This window comes from Pangasianodon hypophthalmus, chromosome 16 (assembly GCF_027358585.1).
Source record: "Pangasianodon hypophthalmus isolate fPanHyp1 chromosome 16, fPanHyp1.pri, whole genome shotgun sequence".
Taxonomy (NCBI): domain Eukaryota; kingdom Metazoa; phylum Chordata; class Actinopteri; order Siluriformes; family Pangasiidae; genus Pangasianodon; species Pangasianodon hypophthalmus.
This window is the reverse complement of record NC_069725.1, coordinates 12,383,544-12,399,605: the sequence shown is the minus strand read 5'-3', so window position 1 is coordinate 12,399,605 and position 16,062 is coordinate 12,383,544. Positions and strand designations below refer to the sequence as shown.

General features: G+C 39.2%; 1 protein-coding gene across 6 annotated transcripts in view; it reads right to left on the bottom strand.

Annotated features, from left to right (window-relative positions):
- dnmt3bb.1 (DNA (cytosine-5-)-methyltransferase 3 beta, duplicate b.1) overlaps positions 1-16,062 on the bottom strand; it is a 47,422-nt gene that overhangs the window by 25,508 nt on the left and 5,852 nt on the right. For 4 of the 6 annotated variants that reach the window (XM_034311868.2, XM_034311869.2, XM_026920661.3 and 1 more), the window contains exon 2: positions 15,937-16,033. In XM_034311868.2, coding sequence (XP_034167759.1) covers positions 15,937-15,996 — 60 coding nt within the window. In that variant the 5' untranslated portion in view covers positions 15,997-16,033. Of the gene's footprint in view, positions 1-15,936; positions 16,037-16,062 lie in introns of all 6 variants that reach the window. The other 2 variants (XM_026920662.3, XM_026920660.3) reach the window with 1 other exon arrangement.

Sequence of the window (16,062 nt, the reverse complement as noted above, 5' to 3'; positions counted from 1 at the left end):
TATTTTAAATAACAATAACGATATTGTGTGTCTTAAATATACTAGTATATCACATAGTTGCTTTCTAGCACATGCCTAAACTAAACATATCATTTTTTAGCAAAAGGTTAACTGTGTATTATCATTTTTTCAACTTCAGTAATAGCTATATCCAGGTCAGGGCTGCGGAGGATCCTGAGTCTATCCCAGGAACACTGGGCGCGAGGTGGGAATACATCCTGGATGGGACGCAAGCCCATCGCATGGCACCATGCACACACATTCAGACGCCCATTCACACCTAGGAGGAATTTAACAGAACGAATCCACCTATATGCATGCTTCAGGGAGTTGGGAGGAAATTGGAAAATCCAGAGGAAACCCACATACACATGTGGAGAACATGTGCAACTGTGCACAGACCATAACCCAAGGTCAGGATAAAACTGGGGACACTGGAACTACCCGCTGCACCACCACACCACCCAGCTGTGAATTATGTTTGAATTTTTCCAGCAAAGTTTGACAGTTGTCACAAAAACCAGATTTCCTGCCGTAAATTAAGTGGTATCTTGGGTCATTTACACTTCCATTTTATATTCATGGATAATCTCTTCCAGATGTAATCCTGATACTCGGGAAGCATAAAATGACCAAAGGTAAGCAGGGTATAATCAGTGTAATACAAGTGTAAATGCATCTGTCTCCCCAAGCCACTATAGCTGATAAATGCTCTAGGAATGTTGAAAAACATTAACTAAATTTAAAACCACATTTTTTTTAAATTCGGCAACCATCTCATTCCTAAAGCAATTAAAACCAAAAAACAACACTGAAAGCTAGTGTCTGAATATAGTGTGCTGATTTGCATATTAACATGCTCAGTCTAGCAAAATGGAGCTGCATTTGGCTACAAGCAAGTGGTAAAAATCTTATCAGGATACTATCCAAATACAAGATATATGACGTGGCCAAGTGTAAATGTGCTCAAACAGTCTGCATGACTGTCAGTCTTGCAGTCAGTCTGAATATGCAGTTACAAATAAGCTATGTTTCAGCAAGTGTGTGATCTTGCAACACTGCACCATCATTTGGCCTCATTCAAACAAGATAAAAGTTAGGGCAGGTCTGAACATCAACACTGCCTCCTTTTTCCCAGTGATAAATCACACGCAGGGCCACAATGAGTTTTCAGAATACGACAGCTCCCTCTAAATGAAATGAAATTGAGAGACTGGCTTTGTTGTGTTGGGATTAAAAAAAAAAACAGAAGGAGCCAGGCAACCAGGAAAAAGGATCGACTAGCCTACTGCAACGGAAGAATGGGATGTAGGTATGCACATGCAAACATAGCAGCGACCTTGAGGACTGCAGATGGTCAGAACATAAATTCAGAGTTTCATTTGCCATGGGTAGAAGAACATTCTCTTGTTGCAGATGTCAAATGTAACTGATAAAGTTGTAAAGTTATATATTCATTTTTACTAGCCAGCCAGTATAGCAGTCAAAAAAATTACCTAGTTGCCTTTTCCATAATTAAAGCACAGACTAGTCAACTAAGCGAGGAAAACATAGAAACTTCTAGGACAAACATATAACTACTGTATAATAATATAATAAAGAATTATGAGTGTATGTCTCACCTCTTTCTAAATCAGCGCCATTGTGTATCTCTGAGCTGTTTGTTTCCCCTGTTAGTTTCTACCTTACTCTTTTGGAAGGAATTTCTGGCTATGTTTGATTGCATTTTTGTGAAACGGTTAAACAAACAGTGTTTTGCAATGGTCACTGCAATCTCTGTATTTGAACCCTATTAAAAGCCTGTGGTCTGAACTGAAGAGGGACGTCCACATGCGCATTAAACATTCCCTATGAAGGAGTAGAACAAGCCACCTCTACAAGTGTCTCCAACCAATATTAGAAAATATCTCTGCATTAGGAATCATGCTCACAAATAAAGTCTACAAATAAAGTTCAATCATTTAATCCAATTCAATCTTCAGTTCATTAAACATACTACAAGTATACACGGACATGCTAGTTAAGATATATCAGCTTTCTATTTGTCACTTAGATGTCAGCTTCTATGGCTAAAGAAAGGAGTATGCCTGCATTCCATATACGGTATAGAAAAAAGTCAAAACCACAAAAAAGGCCTGCATGTTTTTCATCAGACAGTGACACTATATAGTGTACTCCAATGGGGTCTGTTCAAAAGGGTCTGGTCAAAGGAAGTGCTGCTGGATCCCTTTAATAGATACTTAACCCCACAAATGGCAAACTTCCATCAACGTTGTCCAAATCAATCTGCTTCTCATCCAAGAGGCTGTGCCGATTGTCAAAGGAGGGGAACTGTCACACCCCTTTTGGCAACACCTAGCAGCGTTCAACTTCCCTGATTCACCAGGTTTCAGTGTGTCAAAATCAGTGGGATTTTGGATTTAGACTTTCTCTTACACTTTTTTTTATGGAGTGTGTTGACACCAAAGGACATCAGCCTTTCCAATACATAGGTGATACACTGTGCCTGGGTATACTGGCAAACGGCAAAGTATATCGTGTGCCATTTACAAAAATGCATTTTATTTATTTATCTGTTCTGAGAAAACAATGCACCTTCATTACATGAGCACTGATCAGAGTAAGCGGGTTGGGAAAGTTGGTAGAGTGAGGGACAGAGAGAAAGAGAGAACAAGAGAGCAACCAGAGGCAGAAACGCAAACTAATACGAGTGAAAAACCAGATGAAGCTGGTAAAACATTCTCCTTTCCCATTAATGCTCAACGTTAACTACCTTATGAGTTTGGTTGCTAGTCACTAAGTTCCAGTTGTAAAGAAACTAATGACCTGTGCTGTATTAGTGGTCAGCTCATGCACGTTAATGGTATAGTCTGTCCGTTATTTTCGCACTCTCATTATACACAACACTTCAAGAAGTACATGCCTATGATCAATCATTACCAACAAAACAACAGTTTGCTAGAATACAGTAATGTTCCGTGGTGTTAAACGAAATAGTTTCTGACTATTTTCAGTCACGAGTTGGCATTTACTGCGTGTGTGGCATGCCCTGCTCTCCATTCACCCACTTGTAATAAACTGCTTTAATCAAATCACTCAGCACATTTTCAAGCAGAGGAATGGGGCCAGCACATAAATGTAATTTAAATTGATATTTCTTGGTAAGAAATTTAGATACTGTCTTGTTGACAAAGATATGTGGCAACATTTTATTGCTCTTTCAGTTGCCTCAGACTGTTTAGAACTTGCTCTCATAATTATTATTATGTGGCGCTGAGAACATAAAACTGAAATAGTTAGTGGTATATTAGCAGTTTTGCTTCTATCAGCAGATTTTACTTTTGCATAAAAGCCACATTTCCTGCTGTAATATGTGTATACTTAACATTTCACCTAGTCTTTATCATGGTTGGAAGTCCTGTATGACTTCAGTTTGCAATCATACACTTGAAAAACAGATCTGCTCTGTGGTCAGTGTGCTAGATTAGCTTTAAATAAAAGATACAAGCATAGGGAACTTGAGACAGACCTTTGAAAAATTCTGGATCAGTCAAATGTCCAGGAATTGTATGAATTAGTGTAGGTTTAGTGAAATCTGTTGAAATTAGAAAACTGTGATTTAGGTCTGTGCTGGTAACATAATCATCTTAATCGACTAACTGTGCGGAAAATAACTGTGGTTAACGGTTAACCTGAGTGGGGGTTGGGGGGTAGCTTGACCTGAACTACAAACAGCAGTGCAGGCCATGATTTTTTTTTTTAACATTGCTTTACTTCTTATTTACAGTAAATGTTTTCTTATATAGCAACAATTTTAACAATTTTAGCAAATAGCTATCAAAAGTGGTGACAAAAGAATTCGCAAAAACACGCATTTTCAATTTAACTTGTTTATATTTACACACTAATTCTCAAAATTCTAATAAAATAACAACAGGTTATCTGCATGCTTGCTTCACTGCTCCATCCATGCAAATATCTGTGTGAATGCAATTCCTGGCACCATACGTTCCTTTTCAATGACCACACTCATCGCTATTCACGTGCTTTCCTTAAACTCCCTGTTAAAGAGATTGTAGAAATGCCACAGCCTGAGAACTGACAAAAATGTGCAAAGTTGGATTTTTCCCCCCCATTTATTTATGCTAATTTTAAGGGCATTTGAGGCATACAAATTACTAACAAGAAGGACTAGACTTGTTGGCGGCAGAGGCATTCCCATTGATGCTGTTGGCACCGTGTTCTACTTGTTTATGTTCACAGAGGCTACTTAAAATATAAGATGCTTTTTGTATAGGCTAGGCATGATATCTGCCCCCCGCAACAGCACACAGTGCTCCACCCCCCCAAATGCTTTCAACCAGCACAGCTCATCAGCCTTGTTCTAGAACAATCTCATCTACAGTGGACATAAAAAGTCTACACAGCCCTGTTAAAATGACAGGTTTCTGTGAAGAAATAAACTAAGATAAATCATGTCAGAACTTTTTCCATCCTCAATGTGAAATTACAATATAAAAAAAATTAAGTGAAAAACAATCAGAAACATTTTAGGGAAAAATGAAAAGGTTACAATAACCTGGTTGCATAAGTGTGCACACTCTTATAATTGGGGATGTGGCTGTGTTCAGAATGAACCAATCACATTCAATCTCACCTTCAAAAGTAATTATTATACAGCTGTCATCAGTGAAATTATTCTGATTAACCCCCAAAAAAGACTAGCTGTTTCTGTAGGATTTTCTTCACATCTTCTTGGTTTCATCTGACTGCTGAAGCCATGGTCTGCAAAGATCTTACAAAGCCTGTACAGTATCTCACTTGGCAAAAGATATCGACCAGGAGAGGCATATAAAAGAATTTCCAAAACATTAGATGTACCATGGAACACCATAAAGGCCATCATCAACAAGTGGAGAAAATGGAACACCACAGTAACATCACCAAGAACAGGACGTCCCTCCAGAATTTATAAAAGGACAAGACAAAAACCTACCAGGGAGGCTGCTAAGAGACTGCAGGAATGCAGGAATATCTGCAGGAATATCTGACAAGTACTGATTACTATCTGCATGTGACAACAATCTCTCATATTCTTCACGTGTCTGGGCTATGGGGTAAGGTGGCTAAACGGAAATCCTTTCTCACAAAAAACATCCAAGCCCAACTAAATCACTCCAAACCATGTGGCAAAATGTGTTATGGTCAGAGGCGAACAATTCCAAAAGGTATAATAATTCCATAATTCCAAAAGATATGTTTGGTGCAAAAAAAAAAAAAGCACATCACCAAAAGAACACCATACCCACAGTGAAGCATGGTGGTGGCAGCATCATGCTTTAGGGCTGCTTTTCTTTAGCCAGAACTAGGGCTTTTATCAAGGTGGAGGGAATCATGAGTAGCTACAAATACCTATCGATTTTAGTGCAAAACCTTCAGGTGTCTGCTAGTAAGCTGAAGATGAAAAGGAATTTCGCATTTCAGCATGACAATGACCCAAAGCATACGTCCAAATCAGCAAAGGAATGGCTTAACCAAAAGAAGATCAATGTTTTTGAATGACCTAGCCAGAGCCCAGACCTGAATCCAACTCGAACTCTGTGGGGTGACCTGAAGCGGGCTGTGCACAGGAGATGCCCTTACAATTTGATGGCGCTAGAATGTTTTTGGAAGAAAGAGTGGCTAAACAGGTATTAATTATTACTGTAGGATAGCATGTCACCCATCCATCCATCCATCCATTCATTTTCTGTACCACTTATCCTACACAGGGTTGCAGGGAGCCTGGAGCTTATCCCAGGGAACTCAGGGCACAAGGCTGGGGACACCCTAGGATGGGGTAGCATGTCACCCAACATGTTAAAAAAAATCAATTATGTTCATGTGGGGGAATGCTAGTGTCCTGGTATGATTTACATGAAATAAATCAATGAATTAACAAGACTTTAATCTAACTGACTAATTTCTACTGTCACTGGGTGCTGTTCCCAGAGTAATTCAGTCAACAGGGACAGGCCTACTGTAAAGAAATTCATAGGAACAGAAGCTAAATAAATGTCTTGATAAAGAAGTAAAAATAAGTATGAAGTAAATATGAATTTTAGGTCAAATTGCAACTGCAGTCAATAATCATAATAAATAGGAAATAATAAAACATATTTAAGTGTCGAGTTTGAAAGAGCCGAGATAGATAGACAGATAGAAAGAGAGAGAGAGAGAGAGAGAGAGAGAGAGAGAGAGAGGAAGATAACATACCTCAGTACAGGAGAAAGTGATAAGAGACAGAGTATAACTATCTAGCTGGACCTGTTTTAGGCCACCATGTCAAAATGTAAAGATGCTCAAAGAGACACTTTAAGGTAAGTGAAGCTGCCAGCACTGGCTGTGTTGAGACTTGAAGAAGAGGCAGTAAGAACTTGAAGGAGTGTGGATCAGACTCTATACTGCTCTCTGACAACTGGCTCCCCACACACAGTTGGAGATGTGTAAAGAGATTAAAGGTTGTCTATCTTGTGCATTAGTGGCCTTGTGTTCAGGCATGCCTTAAGTGCATTCTCTTTCCACAGCTTTGACAAGGTGACCTTAGGGGTCACTGAATGCATGGATACATACAGTCCCATCCAAAAGTATTGGAACTGCAAGGCCATTTCTTTTGTTTTTTGCTATACAATGAAGACATTTGGGTTTGAGATCAAAAGATGAATATGAGAGGATAGATCAGAATTTCAGCTTTCATTTCTTTTCATTCCAGTACTTTCAGCGGGTGGTGCATATACACCCAGTGAATGTGTGTGTATGGGCTGCGCTGATTCGAAAGTTTTCTATTGGTTGACAGGCACATCAATGACACACTGGCATCATATAAAACATTAGTAATTAGAAGAGAAGAATTTATTGCTGTCACTTCAGTGCGTGTGCAAATGTTCCCCCTAGGAAAGGATAGCCCATTTTTTTTTTTTTTTTTTTACAAAAACAGCAGCTAAAAAGGTCCTCACAAGGATTATGGGCTGCTGTTCCATTACTGTAATCTTGTATTTGGATGACAGACATTGTTCACACCACAGCTGTGCCACATAGGTTCACACATCCTGCCAACTTTCGTACACGTACACACACGCTCTGAAAGTGAGCATTTTGACATTTAACTGCGCTAAGATAGACTATCAATATTCAATCAATGGTTGCAGTGACAGAAATGTTTTTAAAACAAAACTCACAGGCACTGTGTATATCATATCACTCAAATAATAACAGAATGAACAGGATAGCTTAACAATTCTCTTGGAACATAACTGAAAACAGACAGTCTGGACTGTACAAGCAACCATAAACTACTATGGTATTCTGTCCAATGCAAAATAATGCACATATGTCTCTTAAGGTTTATATATATGTACATAAACCTATAGTATGTGCCCAAAAGTTTGTGGACACCTGACCATCACACCCATATGTGATTTCTGAACATCCCATTCCAGATTTAGTCCCCCTTTGCTGTTATAATAACCTCCACTCTTCTGGAAAGGCTTTCCACTAGATTTTGAGGCATTGGTTGTGTAGATTTGCCCATTCAGCCACAAGAGAATTAGTAAGGTCAGGCACTGATATCGGGCGAGGAGGCCTGGGGTGCAGTCAGCGATCCAATTCATCCCAAAGGTGTTCAGTGGGGTTGAGGTCAGGGCTCTTCCACAAGAAGTTCTTCCACACCAATCATGCAAACCATGTATTCATGGACCTCACTTTGTGCACAGGGGCATTGTCATGCTGGAACAGTGAGGCAGCAGGGGCATAGTTGAGTGTCAGCTGCAGACGGAGAGGAGGTGGGTTGAACCAGATGGTAATGTGTGATGATTCACACCTGTGTCTTATTACCGCCAGTCTACTTATTTGTGTCTCTTTGTGCTTTCAGGGACTCCCATAACTGGTGCGAGAAAGAGAGAGTAAGTAATATAGCTGGTGGAGCTTGCAAGACACACACACCCACACACACAGCGTGCAAGTGAACCTTGAACTTGAACAGGGTAAAAACCGCAAGCTAGTGACGGCCCCTTTTTCATTGGTTTGTCCCTTTTTTGGAGTTTTGGAAACCGCGCTGACAATAAACACAAGCCCTGAGCTCTGCCAACATTCTGCCTGCCTCCCGAGTCTTCCTGGGCACACACCCACACCAGGGTTCTCCAAGCAGGTTTGGGTCCCTTAGTTCCAGTGAAGTAATGCTACAGCATACAACGACATTCTGTCGAAATTGTGTGCTTCCAACTTTGTGGCAACAGTTTGGGGAAGACCCACATATGGGTGTGATGGTCATTTGTCTACAAACTTTTGGCCATATAGTGTATGTACCTGTCTGCTTGAACTTTAGCAAACTACTAGCTTCTAACATTTGTTCTCTATTTCTAGTACTTTCTATGTCTGCTTTATTTTCCGCCTCATCTACAGTGGATATAAAAAGGGGTGTCTACACACCCCTGTTAAAATGGCAGGTTTTTGTGATGTAAAAAAATGAAACCAAGATAAATCAGGTCAGAACGTTTTCCATCCTCAACGTATAAACATTTAGTGAAAACCAATCAGAAACATTTTAGGCAAAAATAGGAAAAATAAAAAACTTACAATAATTTGGTTGCATAAGTGTGTACACCCTAAACTAATACATTGTTGAAGCACCTTTTGATTGTATTACACCACTCAGCCTTTTTGACTAAGAGTCTATCAGCGTGGCACGTCTTGACTTGGCAATATTTTCCCACTCTTTCTTGCAAAAACATTCTAGATCCATCAAATTGTAAGGGCATCTCTTGTGCTCAGCCCCCTTCAGGTCACCCCACAGAATTTTAGTTGGATTCAGGTCTGGACTCTGGCTAGGTCATTCAAAAACACTGATCTTCTTTTGGTTAAGCCATTCCTTTGTTGATCTGGATGTATGCTTTGGGTCATTGTTGTTCTAAAAGTGGAAATTCCTTTTCATCTTCAGCTTACTAGCAGACACCTGAAGGTTTTGCACTAAAATCGATAGGTATTTGTAGCTACTCATGATTCCCTCCACCTTGATAAAAGCCCTAGTTCTGGCTGAAGAAAAGTAGCCCTAAAGCATCATAAAGCATCATCATTATCAACACCATGTTTCACCATGGGTATGGTGTTCTTTTGGAATTATGGAATTATTATACCTTTTGGATTTGGTTTTGTCAGAAACCACACATTTTGCCACATGGTTTGGAGTGATTTAGTTGGGCTTGGATGTTTTTTGGTTTTTTTTTGTGAGAAAGGGCTTCTGTCTAGCCACCCTACCCCATAGCGCAGACATGTTAAGAATACAAGAGATTGTTGTCACATGCAGATAGTAATCAGTACTTGTCAGATATTGCTGCAGCTCCTTTAGTGTTGCTGTAGGGCTCTTGGCAGCCTCCCTGGTAAGTTTTAGTCTTGTCCTTTTATAAATTTTGGAGGGACGTCCTGTTCTTGGTGATGTTACTGTGGTGGTCCATTTTCTCCACTTGTTGATGATGGCCTTTATGGTGTTCCATGGTACATCTAATGTTTTGGAAATGTTTTGTACCCCTCTCCTGATCATTACCTTTTGACAGTGGGACCCTATACAGGCTTTGTAAGCTCTTTGCAGACCATGGCTTCAGATATCAGATGAAACCAAGAAGATGTGAAGAAAATCCTACAGAAACAGCTGGTCTTTATTTGGGGTTAATCAGAATAATTTCATTGATGACAGCTGTATAATAATTACTTTTGAACATGAGATTGAATGTGATTGGTTCATTCTGAACACAGTCACATCCCCAATTATAAAAGAGTGTGCACACTTATGCAACCAGGTTATTGGAACTTTTTTATTTTTCATATTTTTCCCTAAAATGTTTCTGATTGTTTTTTAGTTAATTTTATACATTGTATCACAGGGGTTTTATATACTTTTTATATCCACTGTAAATAACTATGCATGACTACAGACCCCAGACTGAGGGTGGAATCATATTAAAAATTCAATCACGTTATTAAACTTTGCCTGAGTAGTTTTAAAAATAACAGACCTGTTAAGAAGATTTAGGATTACTCGTATGCTTTATCAACAGATTTCCTTATCACAGTATGTCATCAAATGAGTATTTTGTCACCCCCTTGCTCCATATACTGCTATTTAAAGGATTAACCTATTAATGTAGGAAACATAAAAAAGGCAAAAAGCTGTGTGCTGGGTGAGTTTCCACTTATTTTTTAAATTATATTAGTTTGCAATTATTCAGTTGCACAATTTAAACTGATGTTTTGTTCCAGGTTACTATGGCTCTGAATGTCTTGCATCTCATCTACTGAATGGAACCATAAAAGAACAAAATTACATTTTTAATTTCAATTCATTTTATATTTGGAAATTAAAAAAAAAAATACTGGAAAATTCACCTTTATATATCTGTAAAGCGTTATTTATTTTTTTGTTTGTTTGTTTATTTAGTGATTGATTGAATTATTGATTGTCTAAATGGTTACAGTTGAACCCGTGTTCAGACAAGGAGTAAAATAAATACAGTTTAAACAAAAGACCCAAATCCATGATGTACTGACTTATATTCCATGCCACACAAACACACCAGACAGAGAGGCAGACAGGGAACAAGCAACAGATGGACAGTGAGTGTGTCTGGGTGTGATAGTCAGAGAGGAAGGCAGAGAGAGGGTACAGTTGGATATTTCCCATTAGAGCAATTAATGAAAAAAGAGACTTAAAAAAGAAAGCCCCTCCCTTTTTACTCCCACTGCTCTCCCTCACTCTACATGAAAGGTCTGCTGTGTGGGTAAATGCCCCCTCTCTCCCCAGTATGCACCCGTTAACCCTGTAACCACACACACACACAAACACACACACACACAGCAACCTAGTACACTCCCTAACTCCACATGCCACTGGATCTAGTCTTCTGAATCACACACACAATTCAGTCAGAGGGATGACTCCCTGTGCCATGTGGACAGATTGGGTTTCTAAAACTAAAACTCAAAGGCAGCAATCAAGAGAGCACATTAAAAATACTATAAAAATATTAACACTGTAGAACATGCCTCTCATATTGCGCAAGTGGAGAAGACTTCAAAGCTTTCAAAAGCTGACTCTTGCAACATCAGAAATATTTATTATCTATGAGGGAAATTGATTTCAAGTCGATTAGTATTCATGTATAGCCTACTCATATTTTATAACTTGTTTTATAATGTGTTTTATAATTTCTTTTGTTACAACGTTTATTAAAAAACTAAGGCAAAGACTGTGAGACAGAGTGGTAGCGCTAGAGTTTGTCTCCGCATGTACAGACCATGAAATACAAAAAATAAAAACAAAATAAAGATAGAATATTATTCACTAATGTTGTCTGCACACACTGACAAAAATAACCAACTCAATTATAATGTTGTTGACCAGCACTTTCATTTGACTGGGAAATTACACGATAAAGAAAAAATAATGTATCAACAGAAAAAGTGTACACCCTATTGTCGAGAGATTGCAAGTTCAAATCCCGGCATTACTATCGCATGTGTATGGTTACAGCCTCTGTGGCTAGGCTGTGCTTTCCGGGTGGGAAGGATGGCATACTGGCCCTTTCTGCACCATTAGCCAATTGTGGATGTCAGTGTGCTCAAGTATGCAGAAGAGGGCATATAGCACTTTCCTCTGAGTGTGTTACACTGCCCTGTGAGGCAGCATGAGCAGCAGTTCAAAACAATGTGGTTAGTTGGCTTCACATGTATATAAAGCTTCTGTAACTACAGTCCCATGGACTATGGATTAAGGATGATTGTTCCACAAATAAAACCCTTCGTGCACACTGTGAGTGAAGAGATCATTTCTGAAAAGTTCCTGTACATGAGGTCTGGAAGTAAACTAGCAGATGACCAAGACCAAATGGAAGACCGAATTAGCATGAGCAGGTGTTGAATGACCAGCAGTTACGAATTCTTTCCAAAAACTGTGTGACTGGAATTTTAGGGAGGGGGGAAAATCTGAAGGTGGGGTTTAACGGGCTTAAAGAGGTCTTCGCTTCATACACTTGTTTCCTCTTGGACTGGACTGGGCCCCTTGGGGTAAAAACAGAAAGAGAGAAAGAGAGAGAGAGAGAAAGGGAGCGAGAGAGAGAGAGAGAGAGAGAGAGAGAGAGAGAGAGAGAGAGAGCTACAAGCTACTAGAAACCAAGTGACACTTCCTTAAAACTCCCAGCATTCCTTGACTGGCCATTTCTTTCTACAATACACCCGCACTATACATACACACACAGCCATTTATCTCTCCATTACAGAGTGATACTTTAGATAGAGGTCATATAAATTTCACAAAAAATATAAATAATGTTCTGAATGGAGGAATGGACAAAGATCCTCTTCCAAGTGTCTCCAAACTTGTTAGACATTAGGTTAGTGCTGTTCTTCTCTTCAGGAGACACTTAACCAAACATTAATTGCACATTGCACTCTGCAACACATAAACATAAGGATTATAATTATCTTAAAGGATATTATTCGTGACTCCCATGAACTATTCAATAACTACAGTGGAACTAATAGGAAAGTATTGTACAGTAAATCCGGACCTGCTCACAGGGGTAAAGAAAACTTTTTCAAAAAGTAAAATTGTGTTAAGAATACTGTGCAGTTTAGCATCTCCATCACTTATCACTTATTCTATTTTGCTTATGTTATTAATTTTGTATATTCTTTTTTATTATGTTCATGAAGGGTGCCAATAATTTTGGCATTTACTGTATTAATACAGAGTGATACAATCTTGTCTGAACTATAATTTTTGTTTTTTTAACTTGCGTACATGTATACTTTCTATTTAAAATTAATTAGGTATTGTTTGTAATTCGTTTATTTTTATTGTATTTATTTAATTAATTCTCCTCCCCCCTTTTCTCCCAGTTCCCATCTAACAGCCAGCTCTTACCCTATGATACAACAGCTACCAGCTGGGGAGGGTGAAGGCTAACATGTGCACGCTCCACACACGGGAAGCCTGCAAAACACATCTTTGTGAACTGCTGATGATGCTCTTTCACAGGGCAGCAAAACACACTTGGAAGAAAGGACTATGTGCCCTCTTCCACATACGTGAACTCACAGGCGTCCACGGCTGGCTAGTATTAGTGTTACTGACAGGAGCCTACCATCCCTCCCACCCAGACAGCATGGCCAATTTTGCTCGCTTGGCTCCCGGCCACAGATGGCTATCGTTGGTATTCAAACTCTCCTGACACAAAGGAGAATGCTTTTCTTTTGTGACACTTGGGGGCTTTTTTTGGTAATTTATGAAATTAAAACCATTCTTGGTAGAGTGCTCAAAGATTTTGGACTCTAGTGTATCATAGAATCACAGCTGTCCCAATCATTCATTGTAAGTGTGGCTGTTACCCATAGCTACACTCAAATGGGCATGCATGGGTGGACCACTCACTGACCTGAATGTAATGAGCATTCATTAATATTGCCGTCACAGCACAAAGAGCCAAGCTTCCCTTCAATGCACAGAAGAAAGATGCAGGAGTCTACACTCCTAATGGTAAGAATAAACTAACAACCCTGAAGACCACACAGATCGGACCTGTTAGCGTTTGCTTCAAAAAAGTCTATAACAAAATCCTGTTAACATGTCTTGTCTACAGTAATATGGTAAATTCATCTCAGGACTTCTCTTTTTTATTCTGGTTTATGAGCAGCAAAGAATGCTTCAAATCACGCTTCAATTAAGAGCCACACACACGCTGTATATTAAATTTCTAGCTTTTTTTTTTATATCACATTATATCACATTTGTGCAATAAATGGGCAAACCAATATATCTGTGTATTATATCACACTATGTAAGGGTGTACCAATTCTTAAAACACACTCGTGAGGTCGAGCTGGCAGCTCAGATGAAATTTTGGATTCTGAAATTAAGACTGTGCAGCAGAGCCTGCAAGCTCCTTATATCTTAACGCTAGATGAGGATGTGATGTCTACAACAGTGTCTGGGAGGTTTTTCCACCTTGTTCAGCTCCAGCCTCAGTAGTGCCTGAAAACAAGTCTGGTTCAGCTTCTTTGAGCTGGCATGTGCTGCTAATCTGACACTAAACTAGCTGAGTGGGATTAGATAGCGCAGCCCATGGCTCCGAATGCAGTCTTTAACACTGGGCTGCTCAGAGTGGAATTCAGTAAGCCACAGTGCAAGGATTATCATGAAATTTGATTTAGCTTTAAAGAACAACAAAAATAACTGCTGGAGGAATTCCTTTGGGAATGGGATTAAAAAAATAATCTTGTGCACACCTCTCCACTTCATGCACAGTGATATCAAAGTGTTAAAGGTTCATTAAAGCAAAACATACTTAAAGACATTTCCCAGTGTACTCTTGTGCAGCTAACTGTACCATTGGCTTAATCTGTTCTGAAATATTATAAGTACATTAGATGCTTTCTTTAATGTCTCACTGTTTTTCAACAGCCCCGACTAGTCAACATCCCCACAGCAGCAACTAGTGAATGTACAGTTGAGGCCAAAAGTTTAGGTACACCTAGGCTAAACATATATTTAGTCTCAGTTTTTCAAATCACATCCACATTTCATGTTACCATACATTTCTTTTGGCAAGTCAATCTACTTTGTTCATGTCAGGGGTCATTTTAAATTAATAAATTAGAGACAGATTTATTTCAGCATTAAGTCACTATATCAGAATTCCAGTGGGTCAAAAGTTTACATACACCACATTGACTGTCACTTTAAACAGTCTGGAAGATTTCAGAAATTGCTGCAATAACTTTTACAATTAGGAGTAAATTGGGAGTGCACCTGTGGCTGTAAAAAGACCTAACTTTAGAGCAAAGACACTGAGAAACAAAATTGTGGACCTCCATTATTCTAGTTATAACTGTTATAATGATTATAATGATTATTATATGGCCATAATCATATTCATATAATGCCTTTAATGAACAGTGCTGTGTATGGAGGAAAAAAGCTGAGGGTTTAAACCAAAGAACACTATCCCAGCTGGGAAGCATGGGGGTGGCAGCATCATGTTGTGGGGGATACCCCAGGTTCTTGATTCAAGTTCAGTAATGAGATGGCAAATCCACTAAATACTAACAAAGTGAACATAATAAAAGCTGAAATAAATCTGTCTCTTAGCTATTATTCTGAAATGTCCTCTTATGGACATAAAGTAGATACCCTAATTGACTTAACATTGGAAATGTATGGTGACAGGAAATGTGGGAAGTTGTGAAAAATTGAATTTAAATGTATTTAGCCTAAATATATGCAAACTTTTGGCCTCAAATGTATTATTCCAGTAGTCAACCCCTACTCCATGTGTAACCTTACTCATAGTTTGACTGGGTGCATCATGACTAGTGCTTGTAGCACCATCATCCCTCATGTTTGCTTTGGCTCACTCTGTTATTCCTGACACTTGTTTCAAGTCAGTTGGTGGAAACCAGCAGTACCTGTAGCACTTGTCATCTGAACTTGCAGTTTCCCGGCGAATGCTCGGGTGAACGCTTTTCTGTTTTGCCAGAACCACACACACCACACACACCACACACATACACACACAGACACACCAAAAAAAACCTCTCTGTCCCTCTTCCCTCCCTGTCAGCTTGTCAACACAGCAAGGATGGTGCAGGATGTCAGAAATTAAAAGTGTGTGTGTGATTGAGTGCTTTAGAATACCAAATACCTACAGGGTACTTTTTGTGCTGATACCACACATTCACTTCTCCTACAGTATAATACCACAGACACATAGGTATAACTCTACCTCACACTGTCAATGCTGCACAGACATGCAACAGGAACTGGAATCCACTGTAACCACAGTAGTGTGTGTATGTTTGCCTGTGTTTGAGATATAGTTTATAATAGAGCTGAGGGCCACAAATTCTTACCGTGGCTGTCATCTTGTCACTTTCCGCCATGATAGCGGAGGAATACTTGTTGGATGGCATCACTGCTTGGGTTGTAGCTCCTTCTCCGTTTTCTTGTCTGCTAAGCGGAAATAAAAACAATTACAC